The 26,187-nt window shown below is 41.1% G+C and overlaps 2 protein-coding genes across 2 annotated transcripts in view; both read left to right on the forward strand.

Annotated features, from left to right (window-relative positions):
• The window catches only part of LOC146987004 (heme transporter hrg1-A-like), a 349,260-nt gene that overhangs the window by 270,438 nt on the left and 52,635 nt on the right, over nucleotides 1–26,187 (forward strand). The window lies entirely within an intron of this gene.
• On the forward strand, nucleotides 708–25,218 carry vstm2lb (V-set and transmembrane domain containing 2 like b). The gene is made up of 5 exons (XM_085778000.1): nucleotides 708–830; nucleotides 867–1,028; nucleotides 22,498–22,667; nucleotides 24,177–24,221; nucleotides 24,711–25,218. The coding sequence occupies exons 2-5, from the start codon at nucleotides 914–916 to the stop codon at nucleotides 25,044–25,046; spliced, it is 666 nt and encodes a 221-aa protein (XP_085634126.1). The 5' UTR covers nucleotides 708–830; nucleotides 867–913; the 3' UTR covers nucleotides 25,047–25,218.

The raw sequence follows: 26,187 nt of genomic DNA on the forward strand, positions 1-26,187 counted from the left end.
TTTTCTGTCAGTGAAGATTCTCAGTCATCCAGGTCGTCTACTTGTGAAGGCAACTGGTTGTTCGCCTCTCATCCAACAAGCTGTTTCAGTTCTGAAGACCAGTGTGGAAAATGTGGGATTGTGTGGGATTGACTAGAGCCATCATGTGAGTGCTAGTGATGACGGCTATTAGTCAACAACTCTCAGGAAATGTCTTCAAAATTCAAAAGAAGTCCAGTTGCCTTCAACTTCTTCAGCACTTAACAAAATTGTTTTCTCCATTTGTGGCGCGTTTGTGTTTTTGCATGTGTTTTCTCACACTTTAGTGCATTGAGCCTGCAGGGCCACAGTAAGAAACACATGAGAATGTAGGTGTGATATGTTAGATTTATATCTCTTGTTGGCTACATAGGCTACTGTAGACGTGTAGCCATGTTATAAAAGACTTAACACATGTAGGCTAATACATATAAAATCTATTAATCATTCCTATAAGACAGTTTATATATCTGTGGCTACCTTTCTCCATAACAGTTGCGCAGCCATCAAAGTTAAATTGACACTATCACCGCCCATGTGAGATCACTCCGCGTCTAATTGACTGTGTGCCGCCGCGCCACCTGTCTCTCTACGCTGCTTCGCCGTCCGCCTCCGCCTCCTCCGGCCGCATCATCATCACCACCTCCTCCTCCTTCTCCTCCTCCTCCTGCAGATCCGAGCGGAGCAGCAGCAGCAGCAGCTTCATCACCATCATCTCTCCGGCTCCAGCTGCATGTGTGCGAGGTGCTGCCCGCCGCCCAGCGCCCTGTGTGGATCTGGGGATCTTTCATCGATGCTCTCCTCCACCTAATGTGACAATTTCTTCTTTTTACCAGTGACAGAGAAAGAGAAAGAGAGAGAGAGAGACAGACAGACAGACAGACCGGCTGAAGCCATGGGAGCTTTTGGAGTGTTAGTGGGGATTTTACAGTACGCGGGACTTTACATTCAACTTAACGCAGCTCTGAACGTCGGCCACGGCGAGGTGGACAACCTGGTCTCTGGGAATGGTGAGTTGCCCAACACACACACACACACACACACACACACACACACACACACACACACACACACACACACACACACACACACACACACACACACACACACACACACACACCTTCAACCCCGTGTGTTTGTGTATTTGTGTGGTGGTGGGAGCCTGAATGGAAGAGGAGGCGGATGATGATGATAAGATATCCACTCTGGGTGGGGTTCAGTGAAGATTGAGCAGATAATCTGACTGTTTGTATGTTTTATCTGTATTATTTTGAATATTAACTTTTATCATGTTTGAATGTTTTAATATGGAAGTAGCCGAGGAGGAAGCAGAGCAACTTTAATTCTGCCTGATATTGACAAATCACTTTTAATAACTTGTTCAGAGCTCAGGCTTTTTACTCCACATTCAGACTGAACCTATTCTGTTTGATTTAAGGGGAATTTTAAATCAGTGCACAATGAGCTCCTAGCTGCCGACTGAGGTGTCTGTGTTTAATGTTTCTGCATAAAGTCATTTTAAGGGAGAAGAAAAACTGATGTGAAACTAACATAATGTCTATATTCTAATCTAAACAGAGCTGCAGCTTCACTAAACTAAATGCTACTAGAGGGATCAGGATCGACATTTAAATCTGCTGTTATTTCACCTGCAGCAGGTGAAAGTATCCAGATATTAGAATAAGTAAAATTATGTTTTATTGACCTTATGAACTCAACTGTTACCCCAAGGCCCAGTTCATAACCAGCTCCAATTATGTAATTGAGAGTTTTCATTGATCTAAGTCATCAGCCCTTTATTGTGGCCCAAATATTCTGATAATGTAATTTATTAAGCATCAATATAACACTTTTGGGGACTTGCTCGTCTTAATTGAATAGTCCCCAGTTGAAATCAAACTGGGAATATTGCGATTACCTAATTATTGTTACCTAGCAGCAGTGTATGTGAAGTTGCAGATCATTATAGATTCAGTAAATAAGTAAAACAGCATCACTAAGACCAAAAGTGAATTTTACATCAACAGTTTAGTTTCTCAGCTGTTACAATAAACACAGTTTTACCTGAGTTTATGATAAGAAGCGTGCAGCGGGCCGGGTGCGGAGCCAGGGAGGAGGAGGAGGAGGAGGAGGTCTAGTAGACATGAAAAAGCAACTTGAGTTTAGAGTTAGCACACAAATTTCAATGGTGCAAGGAGGGAACGAAGCCGGTTGGCTTGTACATAGGTTCCACCCCTATAACAAATTACAACAAGACAAATTTCAATGGCTAACAAATAAACATAAAAAAAGAGATAAAGTGCATACTTGTATGGTAACACGAGCCAAGGTGAACCAGAAAAAAAGAAAAAAAGAAGCACAAGGGCACGTGCCTCCAGTGTTCTTGAGACAAATTACATCTCCTGTAGGCGAAGGGAGCGAGGGGCTTTTTATGGAGGTGGTGGGTGAAGGCAGGTGTTGGACGCCTTGTTCCTGTAGTTTATCATGATTCGTGTTGAAAAACAAGACTCTGGGGTTGGTGCCTGACCGCACTCGAATACTGTAGCTATCTCCCTCTGCTGCTGCTGTTGCTGCTTTCTACTTGTTTATGTGTTTATTATGTGTTTAATCCCCATTAGCTGTAGCTCTGTACTAGCACCACTAGTCTTACATACATTTACAATCACGCTATGAACAAGGCAAGACAAGACAACAAAAATGTACATAAAATCTTTACAATAGGTATTAATCGTCTAAATCCAAAAAGCATATACTGTAGAAGAGACTCCAATGCACAGTGGAGGCAAAACAAATCAAAGTGACAACAACAAGAAAACCTACAGTACATAACCCTACATAAAACCCTATGTGTATATTGTATGCATGTGTGGATGCATGTGTGCATGTGTATGTGCCCATATGTTATCTTACAGGTATGAAATTCCAAAATGTTTTTTTATTTGCTTTTTAAATATTGATTTGTGCATAAGTTTGGTTATTGGCAGTGGTAAGGAATGCCTCTGTTAGTAGTACACTAACAATGCACTGAAAGAGGAGCTTCTCTATATGAAACATGCAGTAAAAGTGTTTTTGTTTAATTAAACCAGTGGCCGACATCATGCAGAATGATGTTACAGTGTATATAGTAATAATGATGGTTGGAGTAGATGGAGACAGTTTGATGCTGTACAGGTCGTCCTCATCCGTGTTTGTTTGCTCAAGTCAAGTGATCAGACGGCTGCTGCTGAAAATAACTTTTATTTTTAGCTCAGATTAACGTCCAACAGTCCAACTGTTTCACGTGGGAGAGGGAGAAAAAAAAGCAAATTATTTGTACCAGTGTCAGTGTTTTGTTTTTTGTTTTTTTCTTTAAACCATAATTGACAGTTTTACCTACTACTAATTTCACCCTCCTGCAGCGGCACCAATGGATTTACTGTTAACTAATTTGATTCGATAATCACTTCATCACGGTGTCTCACTCGCTGTCCCCCGAGTCCTTCCCTGCATAGCATGTTAGCTTTAGTTTGATTACTATAGATGAGTGCAGCCGGTCCAAATGGATTGACTGTCTTGGGGCAGGTTAGAAAATCAATCAGTAGCATTTTCTCCGTAGGGAGTTAATTAGACTTGGCTATAATCGCCGTGCCCTGTTTCCCACTCTACTGTGACTCAGACTGGACGTGAACATGAAGAGGAAGAGGAAGGAGAAATGCCTCGGGGGTGTGGAGCCGTCAATTTTTTCACTTTCAAACAATAGCACCTCCAGTAGCAGGAAGAGAAAAAAAACTGGATAGAGAGTTGTGTTACCCCTTTGTGTGGTTAAATCCTCCTCAGAAGATCTGGTTCTTGTATAAATTGGTCAAACCGAGAGGAGCAGAGAGGCTGCATGCTCTGCTCTGAGGAGTGCTTGTTAGATTCAGTCCTGGCTCATTTGTTCCAGATCCGGTTTGTCCCCGTTTTCCCTCTTGAGCTGAAGTGGAGATTGTGTCACCTGCGATGGAAAAAAAACATGAGACATGACATGCATTGATTGCACACACAAACAATCACTGCTGCCATTGTGTCAAAGCGTGACTCTCCAGAAGGGAGTTTGATGACTTCCTGTTCCTTTTTGTAGATGACATACTGTATAATAGAAAGCGATGAAGACAATGATGGTGATGATGATGGATCCACATGTGGTTTCATCATAGATTCCCCAAACCTTTTTCCCTTTTTCCATTTCATTTCCAGTACAGGCCCCCTTCTCAGCAGCATCGGTGCTCATCCTGTTATCCATCGCGAGCATACCGGCGCTTTCACAGTGTGGGGGCGTGTACCAATTCATTAGACTTCCAAAGTGGCGGGGATCCTCTGCCAGTCCTCTCCTTGGTGTCCCCTTAATGAGGATGGCCAGCCCAGGCAGTTTGCATTGGCTTTCGATTTAATGGAGCTCTGACTGTGCAGGAAGAGGGGGGAGAAAGGGGGAGGTGGTGGTGGTGGTGGTGGGGGGCAACAGATTGTACAGTCATGCTGTCACAGTGGAGGGTGCTGGCAGAGGCTCGGTGGGAGAGAGAGAGAGAGAGAGAGGATGGTTGATGCGGCGCTCACCTCAAGAGGCAGGTAGATTTTAACATGTCATGTTCATCGAGGGGGGGGGGGGGGACACAACGATCTGCCTGTGAAACGAGAAATACTGTAAAATCACATTTTCTTAAGAGATGAATTCGCATTTGAACATCTTGATTAAATTCGGCTTCCAGATCCATTCATTGTTGATTAGCTCTTTCAGAAAACATAAATTTTTGCTGAAGATTTATCTAATTAAAAAGAGCAACCAAAACAACAAACGCTTCCTTTGGACGACTTGGGCTGCAACGGGCTGATTATTATTTTCTATTAGCAATTAACAACTGATTAATATATTCACATCTTAGTGGCTGGAAGATTTAATAGTTTACAGCATGAACCAGCTTTTTAAAATTTGCTCTGCACCAACCAGAGCGAGGACGATTGTCTGCTTTTGTTTTGGGACTGAAGAAAGAAAAATATCAGAGAAGTTAGAAAACCACAGGCGGAGACGACAGCGTTCCCAAACTGTGGCATCTTTGTGGGGAGTCTCATCTCTATTAGAGCGTTAAAGAGGAACTATACAGGGTTTTTTACCTTAATTTAACAGCTGTGGAGTAATTGTGATGGTTAAATGACTTGTTTCGGGGAGAATGGAGGCTCTTTGCCTGTCTCTTGCAAGATCAGGGCCTCCGACTCCCAGATCTCGTCTCTCGGCAAACATGGACTGCTTAACGGCGCTACGGCATAAATCCGTAATCTCTTGTTTGTGACAGATAAGACTAGCTACAGAAATAAACACATCGTAAAACTTACAATGCCTCGGTAGATATCGCGCCATGGATTGCCTTCTCGCCGGCTATGTTGAATACAAATGCATATGGCTGGGGTAGGGTGGAGAATGGTTAGCTGTGAGTTTATTCAACAGTGTTGTTAAAGGGATACTTCACCCAAAATCGATAATTCACCAATTTTCTACTCACCGTCATACCAAGGAAGGGTTTGGAGAACTTTCAGAGTCATCAAAACGATTTTGGAGTTCCAGGGGGGGTCCGGCTGGCAACGGATTTTCATATAATGGCGGCAGATAGAGTTCACTTTTGAATCGTCCGAAACACACACTATGAAACATCCAGATACCTCCATACTGCTCGTCTGTACTGACCCAAGTGTCCTGAAGCCACCACATGAAAAAGTTGTTTGAAACAAATTAATTTGATCTCTGTTTTTAGCCTTGTTGTAGTAGTAGCTCCCAGTGGCTCTGTTGATGTTTGTGCACATGTGCGAGATTTACTGCGAGTGTTTTTCCGTGTTTACGTCATACATCCAATGGTTGACAATGACAAACAGACCTGGAGGTGGAGCTCTGTAGAGAAAAAAAGCGACCAAAACAGCGAAAAAGTGACCAGATTTGCATAAATTCCTCAAAGACGGTTTAGAAACAAGACGCCACACAACAAGTCTGTTTGCTGTATCTGTGTCATGTGGGTTTCACCATCATCCTGCGCCTATAGGAGACCAGCAGCAGCAGCAGCAGCAGGTCTTGACTCTGTTGACTCCAATGACAGAAGTAAATGTGAGCACAGTTTATGGTCGATTCTTTCACCCCCATAGTCAGTGAAGTTAATATTGGGCTCATTTTTCACAAGCCACATCTCTTCTGAACATTTTGACATGAAAATGGCAAATTTCAGACAAACAAATTAACTTTGTTCAAGACCTGTCTCTGTCTCAACAACACATTCTCGCAAGATTTGGCACAGATCTCCTAGGTAACATCAACCAACGTTTGCGAACACCTGCTCCAAGTCATTTTCGTAATGCTAAATATGATTGTTATGACTGTATCAATATTTAATGTAGCTCACTTTCCTCTACCGACAACTTTTATCCATCCACACGTTCACAGCACAAGGAGCAGGTACAGTACGCAGCCTGTTTTGAGCCACGTTGTCATAGTGAAGTATCTTTGGTTCCCCTTTAATATTCAAGGTGCAGTGATTGTAAACCGTTCTCTTGGTTTTTGAACGAGGAGGAAGGCGGATCGACTGGTTGTCTGAGCTCACTAATGAAATATTATCTTATCATTACATTTCATTAAACTGCATCGCCACAAAGGTAAAACTGAAACCCTGACTACTTCAGCCGTCCCATCTCATGAAAACACACGTCACTTACAGTAAAGGTCCTCAAGGACGACTCACTGGAACAGGAGATAATGTTGTCGGTCGTCTCGGGGGAGTCCAGATGGAGTACAGTGGGCATTCTCGAAAAAAAAGAAGAAAAAATGCCTCCGAGCTCGGGCCATGTGTTGTCATCAACACATGCGATTGTGTGTTGCCTCACAAGGGGAAACGCAAAAAAATAGCCTCCGAGTCCCGCGTCCCAAGGGCCATGAAAAATTCACTCCGCAGGCCCAGAGTTGTCTGCGGCAACAGGCGGACAGCTGCTGGCTTGATTACCAGCTCCATTCTTATTTCATTATTTCACCGTCCACCTTGAATTCAGGTTGAAGGTCTCTCAGCAAGTAAATATTTCCCAAAGGAGACTGCTGAGTGTTTGCCCCTGAATCAAATACAGCGTTATTGACTTTCTGGCAAAAAAACGAAACGACTCGCGTTGTTTGCCATCGTTGTGTTTTGTTGTGTTTTTTTTGTTATTCCTCCCCGCACATATTTGTTTATTATAGGTTTTCACTTGTACAGTAACTGTGTTGTGCAGAAGTCCCCTGACACTGTAAGTCAGGGTGAACATTATCAACATTAATGAAATTGACTTCACTGGGCTGCTGAGTAAAATAAAATAAAATAAAATATCATCTTTGGCACTGGGTGAAAATTGAGCAAATGTGTTTCTAAACCAATGCAAAAGTTGCAGCTCCTCATGCACGAGCTCTGCTCTCCCCATCCGGTTGGTTACCCACATGCAGGATTAAAGCTTTTTAAGATCAAGATAAATATCTGCAGCAGGTCTTTTTATTACAGGAGCTTCCTGTTGTTTCATCCACTGTTCCCTCAGGGCTTCCCCGATTATTAAAGCCATTCATCAAATTAGTGAAATACCTCCTCCCACAGGGACCCTGTTCACGGGCTATTTACATGCACCTTGGTGGAAGTTACGACGTTAAGCTGGATTTTTATGTCTGGGTATTTACTGTGTCTGATTTCTTCTTCCCTCTCTCGATGAATCATTTCTTCTCCCGGGCGCCCTGCAGATCTGACTCAAATAGAGGTATTGAGTTAATGAACCTGAGCTGTCCCTGCGAGGTGGCACCTTTTCAGATGAAAAATGTTTGCACTTAACTTAGAGGAGGATGTCCACATTTCTCCCCAGCTACCAGGGCATCATTTCAAACGGCTCTTTGTGTCTTATTCTCTCAATACCTTTAGACGACTGTAAGGTACAACCCAGAGTCCCAGATTTCTTCTGTTGTAAATACATGCACGTTTTGAATCTATTATTTCCACTAGCGCTTCTCGGCTAGATTGACTTGATTTTGCTTTTTTTTGCTTTTTCACTAGGGATAGCACCTGTTACTGTAGGTGGTAATTTTTTGGTAACACCTCAGCTGAGGTTTCAAGCAAGTTGAGCCAATACTTAAACGTGACGTTGCTGTAAATTTTAAAGGTGAACTATGCAAGTCTGGTCACTTTTACACTGTTTTTCCAACCCTCCTCTCAGCCATGTGCATTTGTTTACAACAAAGCCGGCGAAAAATCAATACATGGAGCGGTGGATAACGTTAAATAACATGTACGATGTTACGATGTGTATATCTGTGTAGTCTTAACTGTCATGAACAAAAGATTACGGGTTACGGAGCACGTTTGTGTTGCGGTGTGCAGAGACGAGAGCTGCGACACCGGGGCGGCGGCCAGGTACTACACTGATGTTGCAAGGTTGGTTTTCAGCCATGAGGCGGCAGGTGAAGGCAGAGAGCCTCCGTTCTCACTCGTAACAAGTCACAAGTCATGTAGTTAACTATCACAATTACTCAGCAGCTTTTTAATTAATGTAAATATGTAGCATAGCCACGGGAGAAATCCTGGTTAGTTTCTCTTTAAACGTATTCATTGCTACTATTAGCTGAGCCTCGCCTCTGTTGCTTTGTATTGGCAAGAAGGTATTTCCTGAAATGGGAGGAAGGGAATATGATATACTGGGACATTATAAGTGAGGCCATATACATGTATTGCGATTTTTTTTTTTCCCCAAAAGTCTATTTTTGAAGAAACTCATGGTATAAAGAACACACAATGTTTTCTGCACAAACAAATACAGTGCATTCAGACTCACAACAAGTATACTGTGTATATACTGTATATATATATAAACAACTTACTCAACAAAGTAATTAACATCTGCCTCAATCAGGAAAAAAACTGCAAAAAGTGCATATAGGAAGGATCAAATGAACATAAAGAAATGCTATTTTCAAACAGTGTTATTAATATAAGACATGGTCGCTGACAACATCTAACATTACACTACAGTATTTTTCATGCAACACAAAACCACTGTCGCCATGCAAACTACTGATAAAATATTGATAAAGCACTTTAGATCATCAATACAGTATCCGGTCATAAAATACTGCGATATTTTAGTGCATCAATATTTCCTCACTAGCTCCAAGTGTTTGTAACGACTCTGTCCATCGACTTCTCTTGTGTCTTTTTCTTGCTCCAGGTGTTTGGTTCCTTCGGACACAGGCTGATCAGGTCTGGGCCGTTAGCGTCGCCACACTGAACCACTGGGTGACATGTTTTATACATGACACTGACCAACAGTGTTGGTGTGTCTCCAGAATAACCCCACATATGTTGTTGTGGTTTAGCTGCATATGTTAAACTAGAGCGCCATATGTGTGCAGATGTTTGTTTCCCCATCAGTGACAGTGACTTCTCCCAGCTGCTTTACTGTACTGTAGGTCATTATTTAGTCCTTAAGGAGTGGAGAGATGCTGTATATATTTGTGATGAGGAAGGAACATCTTTGACCTTGGGAAAGTGTTGATAGACGGACCGACTCACTGTTGGGTTCGGTCTCATGTGATTTGTTGACTGTTAGAAAAACAGACACGGGTACAACAAGCTTCACTTTTTAATGGTCAGACAAAAAAGAAACAAACAAAAAGCTCACGGGGTGGGTGACAAGTTTATGCCTCCCTGACTCTGACTCTTTCTCTTGCACACACACACACACACACACACACACACACACACACACACACACACACACACGGACAAGCAAAGATATGGATGCCACCCTCGCCTCTCGCCCATGCTAATAAGCCCTCGGTAATTTAGTCATCCTCAACCAGCTCCAGCTCCGACCACAGCGAGGTTGAATCCCTCTGCACCTGCCTGGTACCTGACATGAAAATATATTTAGGAGGGGTGGGGGGGGGGAGGGGTCCCTGTTGGGCCCGAGCATGCGTGCACATGCATTTATTTATATATTTACCTCCTCCACAAGGCGCTGCTTACTTTCATTATTTTCCTCCCTTTTCATTTTTAATGAGTCGTTGCAGGATAGCGAGTTGGCTCCTCGCGGTCTCGCCTCTATCATCGCTCCCTGAGCAAATATATAGTGTAAAAAATGCCAAGGAAGGCCGTTTTAAAAATGCATGTACTGTACTTGCATCTTCAAAACAAAGGTCCCCCAGCTCAGCTGCCTCGACTGGAGGACGCCTCTGACAGTGTATACCGCCTTTATGAAAATCTATACTTAGAAAAGGCCAAGCCAAGCAAACTCATTGTGAGCCGGCTCTATAGCGGTATAAATCAAACAAACCGGCGAGCTGCTTCACGTTTCCCTAGAAGTCAATATTCACCTCATACAACCACATGTTTTCACCCCCCCTCTCTCCCTCTCTCGCCAGTTTGGGCATTGAAATTTAGGAGCAGAGTCAGCTTTTGTGTTGATTTAGCGTTTTCACCAAGGTTATTATGGGATTGATCTCCGGTGATGCCGCTCTGCCGTGATTAAAAGTCAGGAAACAGTTGGACGTCGTCTGCTGAGCACTCACTCTGCGAGCGCGTGTTTGTCAACAAGTCGTGTCTCACAGGCAGCTCGAAGATGCTGCATTGCAAACAGAAAGTCAATTTGACAACAACGACCGGGTCGATAAAGCTGTGAGGAGGAAGAGGAGGAGGAGGAGGAGGAGGAGGAAGGAGGAGCGTTTATTTGGATGAAGGTGTTGGTCATTTTTTGGGACGTGTAGATGAAACTTGAGGAGTGTATCTGTTGTAAAGGTTAAAGCATTTTTGGAGTTGTGGCATTTTCTGTGTGTTACCTGAACGATCCTGCAATCAATCAGTTATTAACTATCAACCGCCAAGTCGCTTTTGGTGTGAACACATGGTTTTTAAAACTATTTTAAGACAGGAGTTATAATAAAAATGTAATGAATTGTTTGATTGATGAAATATTAATCCTCAATAAATGGTTCAAATTTTAAAGGAGTTTTACAAAAACAACATACAGTCAATAAGTATGGATTTTAAAAGTATATTTAAAGCAGTACTAAAGAACTTTCAGTTTTGGTTGAGTTTGGCGGCGCCTGTGGACCAAAGCGGTAGTGTTTTGCCTGAAGGAAGACTCCATTTCCCATGAACACTAGCGTGAAGCCCTGTAAATATCCTGCATTAAAATTAACAGAAGACATCAAAACTAAGTTTCTGTTTCCAGTGGATCATTTCAAAGTGAAAACACAAACATAATCCATTGCTAAAGTGCCGTTTTGCCTGTTCCCTCCTTGTTGTGACTCGCAAAAGTGAAAGTGAAACTTAAGTGAGAGCAGGGTTCCTACCATGCTCCTCAAAGCTGCTTAGTGCCAGAGAAAGAGATACAGACCCCCTCAGGCCATGACAGAGGTGTCATTCAACTTGTTGTAAGTCGATGTATCATCACAAAAGTTATGAAAATATTTTATGAAGGTTGAAAAGTTACTTAGTGCTGGTTTAAAGGGACTACGAGGACTTTTGGAAAGCAAAGTGTTTTCAAACAACATTTCCCATGAGCCTCCGCACGCACTGTGAAATTCTTGGACCGGATGAAAGCGAAAACATGTGCCAAGAATGTTTTCATTAATCAAGAATGAAAGTCAGAGGTTTGAAGATGCCGTCGTAGTTCCGACCATAAACGGCGATTCGGTGGCGTTATTCCCATGACCCGCCGGGCAGCGTCCGCGAAACCGAAAGTAGGAAATGCTGGGCAAGTCGACCACTAAATAATAATTTCAAAATAACTATAAAGACAAGATGATATATTTATCGAAAATGGACCCATTAACAAGTGTGGGTAACGTAGATTCATCCACATTAATATGAAACTCTTTTATAACCAAAAGTCCTCGGGGTCTCTTTAAATAACTGAACATTAAACAATTGGATGGGAACAACAATGGAACAATTAAACATCTATCAGAAATTTTTAAAAAATTCAATTTAAAAAGAGAAATTAATAAGAACACAGATATCAATAAGAGTTAATAAGTCAATAATTTTATTTTGATAATTGATTACTTCATAATGTAGCCAATGCATTTGCAGTATAGATAAATAGGCTAAATTCATTTCAACGCAACTGTTAATCCTTTTTCCATTTTTTTCTGAGATATATACAGACAAGTTATGATGGGTGTTACACCACAGTCGAGGGGAAACTATGTTGAGTTTGGTGAATAAAACACCTGTAACACAGTTTCTGACAGTGAGTTCTGTTGCTTTGGTTTAAACAGGAACGAAGGGAAATTTCATTTTTACACAGAGATTCAGTTCAAGTCATATTTTCTCTCTATTAGAACAAATTGTCTTCAGCTCCAGTTCTCTGTAGAGTTTATTGTCGTTATTAACCAAACGTCTCTGCAGTCAGTGTGGCGCCAGTCTTGGTATAATAAACGCTCTTCAGAGATGTTCATTATGTTGCAAAGTTGTAGAAATAAACAGTTAAATTAGTGCAGAGACTGATTTTAACCCAGATTTCAAATACTCACAGTATTTATTATAGAGTTATGAAAATAAGAGTGATTACATGTTTTAAAAATCTACATTTCCATATAATAATGGGTTTAGAATCAGATTAGAGGCAGATCTGCTGCTTAAATAGTAATGTTTTACTGAATAATACAACACCTGGATGTATCTCAAGGCCGAGAGCATGAATGATGTAATGAAAAGGGTTTTTTTTTTCTGACATGACATAAAAAGCAATAAAAGCTCTGATGCATACTTGAGACAGAAACCCTGAAAGTTTCATTGTTAATATGTCAAAGTCCCATCAGACGAAACTTAAACAGAAAAAAAAGGAAGAACCCACATCCATTAGTGAAGACAGGCATATTATATAACTCCATATTTGAGCTCAAAGACAGATGGGCCACAGGGTTATTGCCAACTGTAATTTATCACAGGGGATGATTGACCTTGTGTCATCTTTAAATCATAGTGAAGACATTTTCCTTCCAGCTTCGAGTCAAAAAGTCACAGATAAAATCACAGGATGTATTTTCATTTTCTTCAAATTGTTGCCTATAGAGATAACGGTGAACTTTCTTTTCAAAATGTGGGATCAAAAATGTGACAAAGTTTCTGCAAAGCCTGAGGTGATTCACAACGACTCATTTGGCCGAAGCTTTTTACAATAATTAAGCTCATCAATAAGCCACCAGAAGTTCATATAAGTGCTCGTTAAGCTCGTTAGGAGAGGAGGTGTGGAAACCCTGACTCTGATAACATGTGGAAGCTTGATCCAACCCCAGGGAACCACAGATGGGATCAATCTGGACTAAACTGATCAATGAGGAACAAAGGAATAGAACCAAGAACGACTCTAACAAACTAATGGATCCTTTATCTCCAAGAATCTCCTCTTGCCGCTCCTTTTCCTAAAACACTGACATGTTTAACCAGCACTTACTGTGATTTTTTGGAGAGTATTTTCCTAGTGCGATCACCCTGCACTTATCAAATGAATTCAGCTCTCTGTTATTTAATATTTACCTGAAGGTTAATACAACGCTGACGCATCCTGATGTTCTTCAGTTCTAAGTCGCTTTGGACAAAAGCGTCTGTCAAATGTTTAAATGTAAATGTAAGTGTAAAGAAACACGATAAACTTACGCAACTGCAAGAAAGAAAAAAAAAGAAAAAAGCTGCAATTTTCTACCAGTGTTACGTTTAATTGACGGAGAATTATTTGGATTACACCCTCATTACCAGGCTGGAAGAAGTGGGTTTTGTTGAACCTGCAGGAGGGACGAGTGTTGTTGTATCAATCGCTAATGAAAATTTTGCTAATTTAATGATTGCTTGTTAATCACGCTTCCTCTCTCTTCTTCTCTCTCGGCCTGGTGAAACCACACGTCTCCACTTTAAATCCAAAACTCTCTGCAGATTCATATAATTTCCTCTTTTTTTTGTCCCTTACGTTTCACCAATGTATAGAAAGACAACAGTGCTGGGACTGTTTATTTATGTGATATGTTGCATCAGAAGCTCTGTACTTGGCCCAAACCTGCACTTCAGACTCATGGATAAACCGATTAGACTTTAAGATCAAAGGTCAAGCTCATTCTGACCTCACAAAAACTCATTTATGGTCACAATTCAAAGATTCATGAAGTTATTATAATAAAAAAAAATACACCTAAGAACTAATTGCAGCAGAGAGATAAAAACTGCAAAGCTGATGAATTAATATCTCACAAATGTCTTTTGATCTCTCTCTCTCTCTCTCTCTCTCTCTCTCTGCTGTGTCGACGTTTAATTTTTTGTTAAATAAATTAATGCATGAGGGTCTCAAAGTGAATAACAATCATTACATTTCATCTGTGTGAAGAAAGAAACAAAGAAGTAAAAAACTGCAGATGTATGACTTTTTTTTTTTTTAAATGCTTCCATAATGTATTTTAATTTTCCATCTGTTGGGGAGAAGAGTTTTCACTTTGTGCTTTGATCCCTTTTTTTGTTGTGGTTCACTGTGCTTTTGTTGTGTGGTTGAAAGACATTGATCCATCTGTGTGTGTATGTGTGTGTGTTGCAGAAAAGTTAATTGTCGAGGTTTTTTTCCTGCCTCCAACACTTACAGTAAAGACACCTTGTGCATTCATTCATTACGGTTCATTTGTGAGAGGAAAATGTTTCACCAACAAGCACTTCACATCCACACGGTTACAGTAGGCTACATAAATGCATATATAGCGCTGTGTGTGTGTGTGTGTGTGTGTGTGTGTGTGTGTGTGTGTGTGTGTGTGTGTGTGTGTGTGCGTGCTGTGTACAAGCCATAGGGCACCACACACACACACACACACACGCTGGGTAAGTCTCCCGGGATGCTGAACACCTGCCAACGCCATTGGGCAAAGCTCCAGGAGATGTAGTGAGCCACTCTGAGTGTGTTGGAAGTTTCTCTTTATGCTTCAGAGCCAACAGACAGAGACTGCCCACTCAGCGAGAGAGGAGGAAGAGAGGAGGGAAAGTGAATGAAAGGGAGGGAGGGGAGAGTAAGAGGCTTGAGTGAAAGAAATGAGGTATAAGGACTAATAGATAAAGAACTGAGAATGAAAGTGCAATAGAAAAAAAAGAGCGAGAGAAAGAAGCAGGGGTAAAAAAAAATAGAGAGTGTTTTCAACAACAAGAGGGGGAGATTTATGGGAAATGTTTCTGAGCTGGTGAGAGAGAAAGACAGAAGGGAAAAAAAGAGCTAAGAGAGGATTTAAACAAGAGAAAGAAAATTGAGGGGAGAAAGAAAAGATGTGTTTGCAGAATCGGGGGTCTTATTGGCTGGCTGGCTGTGGGGAAACGTATGGGGAAGTGCAGGAATTACCTTGCAGCTATAAGCCAGAGTCGGTCCTGCAGTATAGCTGTGGACTCCCGAGTATATTTCAGGACTCCCTGTGCTGCTCTCTCCTTCACTTGACTTTGACTTCACACACTGGTTTCAAATGACCACGGAGACTCAGCGATCTGCATTAACTCCACTCTCCCTCATACTATACTTTGATTTGAAGTTGCATGAACATTGTGTCTGGTATATATTTCTTGGAATATAATTATATGCTGTGCATATTATGGCTGGTTATTGGCAAGATGAGAAGATATGATGCATATCCTGAAGGGAGGTGACCACATGATATAGTGCAATATGCTGGGATATATTAGGAAAGGTGATATACTGCTTTTTTTTTTAGTTAGTTTTTAGTTAGTCTATTTTTAGAAAAAGAAACTCATAATATAAAGATCATACAATGGTATATGCACAAACAAGTACATCTTATTTTCATGCATTCTGAACAACTCAGATCATCCACTTCATAACACCTTGATGGACCAAGAAAACAGCAGTGGTGGACGGAGAGAGAGATACTGTACAGAAGATCCTTTGTACCTGCAGTCATCACATCAGGCTTTTTAAATCTTCTGCAAATGGTTGATGAGCTGCCAGACAAATAAATTTCCCTTTGGGGATTAATGAAGTAATTTGTATTCATAGTCAGAGCAGTTACATCTGCATTTATATTTTACACTTCCTATTAAATCCTAAAAAGTAAAACAAGTAAAACAAAAAACAAAAAACAAACAAACATAGGAGGCTCAAATACGACACTAAATCACTGTCACCATGTAAGACAACAGATGCACCAATTAGTAAAATTCTTAGCAACTTTCACAGTGGGTTCTTGGTTTCAGATGTTTTGCAGCTTGATTGACAACTATAAGATTTTATCAGCTGTAGCTAACAGCACAATCAAGCTCTCATGAGAGATGGTTAAAAACAGTGTCCATCTTATATTATGAAAGTGGTGTGTAACATAATCAGTGGCTAACAAGTTCTAGCATTCAGATGTAGAAGACATTTAAATGAAAAGACGCCATATTTTTGCTTCACAGGTGGTTTGTCCTAAAAGTTTAATAAAAAACAGATTAATAGGAGACAGAAGATTCTTATTTCACTTGAATTTAACCAGAGTTTATAGCTGCTTAGCAGACTGTAGCTGTGGCCCGATTGAGAGGCTGGATCCTTCAGAGGAGGCAGCCTACAGTACGTGTTCTGCAGAGACAACGGCTTGGGAGGAGGAATCTCTGACGGCCGTGTAAATGTGACGGTCTAGCCAGCGTCCAAATGCAATCACTTGGACAAGATTAGCTAAACTTAACCTCCTAGATGAGATAGTTACCTTTCACCTTGTTAACAGCTGTTGAATCCATTTCTCACACTTTTGGTTTCCATTGAAACTCTTTTTATTCTTCTCTCTGTTCGGTCTCGGCCTCGAGTTCATGTACGTCCAAATCCTGACAGGTCTGTTCTGCAGAGTGAGGCTGCTAAACTACAATTAGACAGTTTTTGTTGAGGGTTTTTAAGGGGCAGTCAGATGATCTTCCCCTGGGATTAATAAACTCTGCATTACTTTAATCTATTAAGTGAAATTGTATGTTTTTCCACACCACCCTCACTGACTTACTTTTTAGCCGTGCACTCAACAAACATCTTTTATTTGTGTCTGCAGGAACACAGTCTCTTCAAAGTGACAGATGCTGCTGTCGGCTCTCTGCCGTCGTGTCGGCTGTTGATACTGTATCTTGAGGACACACACAAAAAAAAAGTGCCAACACCTGCATCGTATACTAAAGAAAACTCATGATTGAAACGCCACCCGTTGTTGTGTTTCGCTCACATATTTTATGCAGAGCGAAGTTCTCTGCTATTCCAGGCTGCAGCTCCGGCACCATATGTTCAAAACACATTATTACAAGACATAATGATGAGTAGTCACACCTTCTTGTCATCAGACATTCAAGAGACGCATTGTTACTCATGAATAATAAGATATAAAGCGGAAGATAAGAAGTGAGCAAAGACTAAAGAGATGACTAAATCATAATGTGAAAGTTTTTTTTTTTTTCAATTTACTCATGCAGCGCCTTTTAAAACACTCAAGTCTGACTCCTTTCTCAAACGTAACATTAAAACTGTTACAGGAACAAAAATGATTGCAAGGAAAGTACAAAGAAAATCTCTTTTCTCAGAAATATAAAACACAGAAAGACATCAAATCCACATTTTTACCTCCCACTTCTTCCTTTACAGAGTTTGTGCTAATCAGTTGATTGAGTCTCCGGACTTAAAGAAATAATTGGCTGCTTAAAAACTAAAGCACAGCCTGTGTCGATGCTTCTAAAATAGCTCCTCTTGCATGTTTAAAAAGGTTATAGGTGTGGTTACATTAGAGTTTCATTTCTGAATCCTTTATGCTAAATGCTAAATGCTTGCTATTTTTGAATCTCCTGGCCCGGCTCGGTACAGATTGGATTGCTTTGTTATCCTGACGTGCTGATTTTCCTGCCATCAGGAAAGCCACACATCATCAGATGAAAGTGAATCATTATGCCAGCTGTGATTACAGTCTGCAACTGGCATCGGAGGAATAGTTTAGCGCCACAGGAAATTGTCCCAGAAAATGCGTCCCACAGTGCAGAAGAGACACAGGGAAGCAGTGCAGGAGCATTTAATGTTGGGGTTTTTTTTGTTTTGTTTTGTTTTTCTGTCTCCACAGAGTTGCACAGAAATCAGGAATCATCCCCAGCTTCATTGTCTAGTTATCTTTTGTGTCTTTCTGTTTTTGCTGTCTTAGAGGGCTGTTACGATCTGGTGATAGTTTGGCAATTTAAAATGAAACAGTCGTATCAGTAAAATGACTGTTTTTCTATTTGTTTCACCTTTGGCTTTTGTTTTTCAATCCAGCACAGAGGAATCAAAACAGCAATCCTCGTAATTTGTAGATGATAAAACAAGACAATGATATGATTGCATATTTAAATGAAGTCCTGTGTGATACAGTACATAGAAATAATGTTCTTTTTCTTACACGGCACATAAGGTGGAAAGATGAGTATACATAACATTGTGCATGCATGAACTCAGTCTGTATATCATAACTGTGATATAGACCTTATGTGCAACTAAATCAGTGTCTGTTTATACATATTTGGAGAATATCAAAAATCATCATAACTTAACGCAGAAGCAAGCGGAATGTTTGTGTTAATATAAGTCTTAAATGGTTATATCTTCCGACAGCAATCACTTATATAGAGTGTTTGGTCTGAAACACGGGTCTGTCAGTCAGTCTGCTCTGCTGTAAGCCGAGGAGAAAACTTTCCTTGTATCCTACAACCTTTATCCAATGAGGAGAGAGAACGGCATAAAGGGGCGGTCCTCTCTGTGTGTGCAGCCAAGGGATGCGCGTGAATGTGGTGACGTAGGGACGAGGGCGGGGACTGCTAACTCCATCTGCTGACAGGAAGTTAGCCAAAACGACTGGATCGCTTACTTCTGCTTTAAGTTCTATTTTTCTATTAAGTTCTGTAAACTGTTTTCTTGTTGTAAACTGTTTTCTTGTCTGTAACAACATCTTTTCCACCTCTGTCCGTCCTGGGTGAGGGATTTCTCCTCTGTTGCTCACCCTGAGGTTTCTCCGATTTTTCCCTGTTAAAAGGGTTTTCTATGGAGTTTTTCCTCAGTGGATGTGAGGGTCTAAGGACAGAGGATGTTGTTACGATGCCATGTAAAGCCCTTTGAGACAAACTGTTTGCAAAAACGGGCTATACAAATAAAATTGCCTTGCCTTGCCTTGCCTTAGAGTCTTAAAGGGATAGTTCAACATTTTGGCAAATTGGCCCATTGCCATAATCCCTATAGTCATAGCAGTAGGTTCGTTACCTTTAAATTGTCAGTGCGAGCTGTATTTAGAACGGCGGAGCAGAGCCGTGAGCTGCTCAGAGCTACGCTACGGAGGATAATGGGATTTCTTGGTTTCCCTCATCAAACTCATCAAATACACAATCCAACAACTCCAAAACGCTCTGGTGGACAAGTTGTGACCTGCACATTCACCACGCTATGAGATAATAACAGAACGTTACGAGACAGAGTTGTTTTAGAGGTAAATTCATGCAAAACTGCTGATGTGCGTTCCCATCGGAGGCAGTTTTTCAGCAAACAGTCCCTGCATTTACCTCTAAACCAACTCTGTCTGGCAACGTTCTGTTATTATCTCATAGCGTGGTGAATGTGCAGGTCACAACTTGTCCACCAGCGCGTTTTGGAGTTGTTGGATTGTGTATTTGATGAGTTTGATGAGGGAAACCAAGAAATCCCATGAGCATCCGTAGCGTAGCTCTGAGCAGCTCACGGCTCTGCTCCGCCGTTCTAAAAATAGCTTGCACTGACAATTAAAGGTAACGAACCTACTGCTAAAACTACAGGGATTATTGTAATGGGCCAGTTTGCCAAAATGTTGAACTACGGTATCCCTTTAACTACATCTTACTATCTTCAATCATCAGTATATGGAGTTTCTGTCGATGAAGACCACCATATTGTGGCTGAAAGCTCCAGAAAAAGGTTACAAATGAACTATATGTTCTCACCTAACTCCCTGCTGTTTCACTCTAATAGTCACTCTCAGCGTCAGTGTCTTTCTACTCCTCCATACTGTATCTTAGCTTCAGGCCATGTGTTGTATATAGCGCTCCTCTCTCTCTCACTCTCTCTCCCTCTCTCTTTCTCTCTCACTTGTAGCTGACAGGTCTGACAGTTGTGCACTCTCTGTTCTTGTTGAGGTCTGCGTCCTTACATGAGAACCCAGGAACAGAAGTGTGTTATCTTGCCCTTGTTATCCATCAACATCTCATCATCTGGATTCAGTCGTCTGAAAGATGGAGATGGAGCCGGAGCGCAGAGGAAGACGGGATGTGACAGAGACGTGTCCTTATCTCACCTGTTATTTTTCAATCAGAGGAGAATTTGCATAATAGAGGGAAGCTGGAGAAGAAAGGCAAGAGGAGGAGTTATCATCATGCGGCTTGAGTTTGCTCCTTTTAAAAAAAAAAAAAAAAATACAACAAATGCTGCCTACTCATATGTTATAGACCTTCATGTTGCCATGACAAAACCATGTGCACATAATCAGGAAAATACAGTTTAAATCCTAAGTATGTAGACGCTCTGCCTGAACTGTACCTGCAGCTGAAGAGTTGAACATGTACAAGCTTTTAAATGCTTTTAAAAAGACAACTGCTGTGTCTTAATGCGCATTTGCAGGTTTTTTCATTCTGAAAATATAAGAAAATTTGCTGCTGATGAATTGTTTGTATGTAACACTCTGCATAACAAGTGAAAATCTGTGTTATTGCTGCAAAAAGTATCGCTACAGTAAGTCAACAGTCTGGACTCCTTTCATCTCCTCTCGCTGGAGCCTTTCCCCCACTTTTCCATCTATCTCTCTCAGCTCTTTCTTCTCACTTCACCTCTGCCCTCATCCTTCTTTTCTCTCGTTCCCTCTCTTTCCTCTTCCTCGACCGGTCTCTCCGTACGGCTCCATCCCTACATTTTTCGCCTTCCTCCTGACAAATGAGGCCGCTGCCCGGCCGCCGGCAGCGGTGCATCAAGGGCACAGCTCCTGAGGGCCCAGTCAGTCAAACCACACCAAAGCTCAAATCTCAACCCATTCCTCTATTCTCAGTCCTTTTTTTTCTCTCCACTTTTTCCTCCTATCTTCGTCTTCATCCCCAGGGATCAGCTCTAGTCTGCACTGAGCACTCGGCCGAGTCGACGTCAATTACTGATACGGTGACTAACTTCTCTCTTTGCTCACCTGGTCTAAAGACTCTCGGTTCATCTGAAACCCTTTTGCAGGATTTGTCTTGATGGACGGTTACTAGAGGAAAGATATTACCCACAGACAGAGCTGACATTTTATTCTGTGATCACACTTCAATTGCAACAAGGGGCTTCAAATGAATCATTTCACTGTTTTACTTAAGAGTTGGTTTCACATCTATCACATCTTTCATGCATGAGTGAGTGGATAATGAGAGGGATAAAACTGGGAACTGGTTCTAGGAGCAGAAGGTGGCATATTAAAAACCTGGAATAATACAAATTACATGAACATTATGCTTCACAGGAACATTGTTAGAGCTCAATAATGCTGTATTTAGTGGGGTTGGTCCATTGCATTTTGCTGTTGCAGGAACATAAACACCTAATTTACATTAGTGGGGATTTTTTTGTTTTTTTTTACAATCATCTATTCTTCATCAAGGTTTTTGTATCTTTGAACTTACTGTTTTGTTGCCTGTGCTCAGAAAAAAGTAGTGAACACAGCAAAAGTTTTTAGCAACTGCATAACCAGATATTTCTCTACTGAGTTGGCTGCAAAACTTCAGCTAAAAAATAAAAAATAAATAAATATTGGACCTGACCTTCTGAAAAACAAGCTAAACACAGCATCCCTCTGCTCATAGTGCACGCTGAGTCAGATGAGCTGTGATGCATAATGTGCTGCAGAGTTGACCTATTATTGTCCATTATGGGAAAACTTATCCAGAGGGAATCGTGTCCTCGATGTAGGTGGTTTTGGTCTTAAAGGCGTGTGTGTGTGTGTGTGTGTGTGTGTGTGTGTGTGGGATTGCAACAACTCCCTTTATCTTTATATCTGTACAACATTCACCTCTCAGGATTATACAGTGTTGAGTTTATCTTCTATTTTCTTTACACTGCCTTGGGAAATAAAACAAATGGTCACGCTCTCACTCTGCTAAAGGCCTCACTTACCTACTTGTGGAGAAAGATGATGATGAAGAAAGCTGGTCATCATCAAGTAACCTGGGCAACGCGACCATTTAAAGTACTGTAGTGCTGCTTTTCTTTGTTAAATTTCTTTGTGCTATATTTAGCCTGTTCCCAACACCTTACATGTGTGTCATGCAGGTTTTCTCTCTTGTGCCGAAGTGCGATGCAGCAAAGTCACCTCACCTGTGAAATGTTGTCTCAGAGATAATACAAATCTAGAGGATTTGGGTTTTCTGTCACTGTGGGGATATCTTAAACCCAACATTTCCCTCAACCTCTTCTTATCTCTTTTATTTTTCTTTCTTGCAGCTCTTTTCACAGAGGTGCCACACGACATCACGACGCAGAGCGGTGAGGATGTAGAGATGGCCTGTTCCTTCCGTGGGGCCGGATCTCCATCCTACTCTCTGGAGATCCAGTGGTGGTACATCAAGGACCACAGAAACTGGCAAGACAAGTCAGCCCAGATCACCAATAAAGTGAGGGGAGAAAACAGGTTTCTTGCTGTTTTTGTTGAATGTATTCATGCAGACGTACTGTACTTGTGTTTACATGGGCCTACTTCTACAGTTGCCAAAGGAAAGCACCACTGATTAACTCATCCTAACTCAACTTAGAGATAGAAACTGAGATTTGATAGAAATATAAATGCACATATTTTAAGTTAAAGGGATTGTGCAACATTTTGGCAAATTTGCCCATTGCCATAATCCCTGGCCTATAGTTTTAGGAGTAGGTTTGTTACCTTTAACTGTCGGTGCAAGCTGTTTTTAGGACGGGCTGCTCAGAGCTATGCTACGGAGGCTAATTGGATTTCTTGGTTTCCCTCATCAAACTCATCAAATACACAATCCAACAACTCCAAAACGCTCTTGTGGACAAGTTGTGACCTGCACATTCACCACGCTATGAGATAATAACAGAACGTTACAAGACAGAGTTGTTTTTGAGGGAAATGCAGAGACTTCTTGCTGAAAAACTGCTCCCAACGGGAACATGCATCAGCGGCTTTGCATGAATTTACCTCTAAAACAACCCCGTCTCGTAACGTTCTGTTATTATTTCATAGCGTGGTGAATGTGCAGGTTACAACTTATCCACCAGAGCGTTTTGGAGTTGTTGGATTGTGTATTTGATGAGTTTGATGAGGGAAACCAAGAAATCCCATGAGCCTCCGTAGCGTAGCTCTGAACATCTCATTGTCCATATTGGTGTTTTTAGTCAACATTAATAGGACAATCGAAATGACAGTGAAACTATTTTTCTTTATCACTGAGATACTTCTGCTCATAGTTCATACTTAAACTTTTACCTTTTTTTTTAACTGTTCAGTAGACTTATAAACAACCTCGTCAGTTTAACAGTTTTTTTTAGTTTTGGTATTTCTGTTTATTTGGACATAACTGAAGCTAAAGCTCATTGTACACCACCAGGCAGAGGGAAATGCGATATTAGCCATGGCAGAAATCCTCTAGCACGGAAAACGAAGGGATAATTGCTGATTAGCATTTGCCAGCACTGGGGGAACAGGTTGACTCTCTCCCATCATGGGGGAACTCGAGCTCCCATGTTGTGCCTCTAGACACTATAATTGGCACTGAGAAAGAAATAGATTTTCAAATTCTGTCTGCTCCATGCATAATTCATACCTATGCCCAAAAGAATACCTCTGTGCCTCTGCATACACATTCACAGACACACTCTCCTGCTCAGAGGCCTACAGTATACGTGTTCAGAGATGCAGAGTGTGTGCTCGTCGTACACACACACACACATTTAAGCATGCACATGTAAGCATGCATACAAACACATAAACACAGATAAAGCTGCAGCTACCAGAGAAAAAATGAAAGATCAGGAATCTGTGCAATTTTGTCGTCAAAACACTGTAATATTCAGCTGCTGTGAGTCGTTACGTGCAGCTTTTTTGTTGTTGTGGTTGTTGGTGTTGTTGCTAATGCATCATCATCACCTACATTTCTGTGCAGGTTGTTCCCCTCGAGGAGACGTCCAGAGATGCCACCAAAATTAGTGTAAGTTTGTCAACGAGCACCAAGCAAAGTAAAAAAAAATGAATACTGTATGTGCTTTTGCATGATTTATTTACATTCATGAGAAGATGCAACAGTAAATCTTAAACACAACAAAGTAAAGACACAAATGTCCTACCCATAATATGGCCCAAAAACACAAAAAAAGATTACTTTAATCAAAAAAAAGATTTTCAATCGAATAATAACTCACTTCAATCACCGAAAAAACCTTTTTAATCAACGAAAAAAAGTGTTCAAATGCAATTTGTTAGGTGTCAAATATACAGTATATAACACTTTTTCTTCTTTGATTGAAAATGTTGTTTTTTGATTGGAGTGAAGTTTTCTTTTGATTGAATTTTCTTTTCTTTTTTTGATTGAATAATAAAGACACAAATCTACCTTCCCAAGGTTTTAGCTGAAAACGATTTCAGATGTATTTTCCACCATCTTTTGTGTTTTCTTTCTCTTTTTTTTTGCCTCCATCAGGTGGTGAAAGTCGCCGGGAGCAACATCTCCCACAAGCTGCGTCTCTCCAGCGTCAAACCGTCAGACGAGGGCACGTACGAGTGTCGGGTCATCGACTTCAGCGGCTCCGTGGGGCAGCAGCACCACCGGGTTTCCGCCTTCCTCCACGTGGAGCCCGACGCCACCGGGGGTCAGGGGCTGGACGGCGTCCGGCTGCCGGAGCCAGGAAACCGGTCGCAGGGGCAACACCCTCACCCTCACCCTCACCCCCACCCCCACCAGGAGACAGAGGGCAGGGAGCTGAAGAGGAGCTCGGCTGGCAGCAACACTGACTGTAATGAGAGCTGTGTGCTGTAGAGTGGTCCGTCTGTCTGTCTGTCTGTCTGCATGAAGGACGGTCATCAACACACAGTTTCTGCAGAGCTGATGAGGTGTCAGTCGGTAATGGACCCTTTGAGTTTCATAGGTTCATTTGTCTTTATCTTTAATATTTACGCTGTTTTGGATGCCAATGCTGTTGAATGCAAATAAAGGATATAGTTTTATTGGAAGAATACCTATATGGTAACACTTTAGTTGAATAGGTATTCATAAGATTGACATAACACTGTGATAACCATGACATAACAGCTGTCATAAACATCAATGAATACTTATGACAGCTGTCCTTAAGTGTCATTCGGTAAGTTATGTCACTTTTAATGCAAAGTTGACATTGTTTGAGATGTTTTTGTTCTGACAACTTGACATAAAGACAATTTAAACTGTCATAGCAGACCTAATTGCCGAACTTTAAAAATTATGTCAAGTTCTCATAACAAGGAACATCTCAAATAATGTCAACTTTGCATCAAAAGTGACATAACTTACCGAATGACACTTAACGACAGCTGTCATAAGTATTCATTGATGTTTATGACAGCTGTTATGTCATGGTTATGACAGTTTTATGTCAATCTTATGAATACCTATTCAAGTAAAGTGTTACCGAATATATTATTATGTTCTTTTTTTTTTTGGTGTTGCTTTGTTTTTCTTGTCTCTGTGCTTTTGTTTTTCTTCTTCCTCCTATTGCATCTAGTTTCTGTCTTCTTACAAGGCTACAACAGCAAAATAGGCGCTTTTATTTATTTTGTCATCTTGTTTGTAGACAAACTCCCTCGCCCAGAACCCTTTCCTCATAAAGTTGCAGTAAACAGCAGTAGAGTCAGAATTAATATGGCTTACATGAATAATACATAGAGCAAAGTTGGGGTTCACAGCTGCAGACACAGAACGAACCCTGTGTCCTTTATTACAACACGCCGAGCTGCAGTATTTTCAGTGTCGATGCTTTTCAAGGAAAACTTTTCAAAGTGCATTTCTGTAATATTTGTTTAAACACTCGGAGAGAGAGACCTGTATGTATTTAGCTTTCTTAACCACAACTATAATGTTTGTTAAAAACACAAATGTATGCCTTCATCTCACTAAGATTATATAAATATATAAATTCTCA

The sequence above is a fragment of the Trachurus japonicus genome, chromosome 5 (genome assembly GCF_045865225.1).
Source record: "Trachurus japonicus isolate A0001 chromosome 5, Traja_1.0".
Classification (NCBI taxonomy): domain Eukaryota; kingdom Metazoa; phylum Chordata; class Actinopteri; order Carangiformes; family Carangidae; genus Trachurus; species Trachurus japonicus.

What these genes read in the sequence shown, in the direction of transcription:
- vstm2lb (XM_085778000.1), top strand. Translation starts at nt 914, where the DNA reads ATGGGAGCTTTTGGAGTGTTAGTGGGGATTTTACAGTACGCGGGACTT. An exon ending in CAGCCCAGATCACCAATAAA is followed by an intron (nt 22,668 to 24,176) that starts GTGAGGGGAGAA and finishes ATTTCTGTGCAG; the next exon opens with GTTGTTCCCCTCGAGGAGAC. An exon ending in GAGATGCCACCAAAATTAGT is followed by an intron (nt 24,222 to 24,710) that starts GTAAGTTTGTCA and finishes TGCCTCCATCAG; the next exon opens with GTGGTGAAAGTCGCCGGGAG.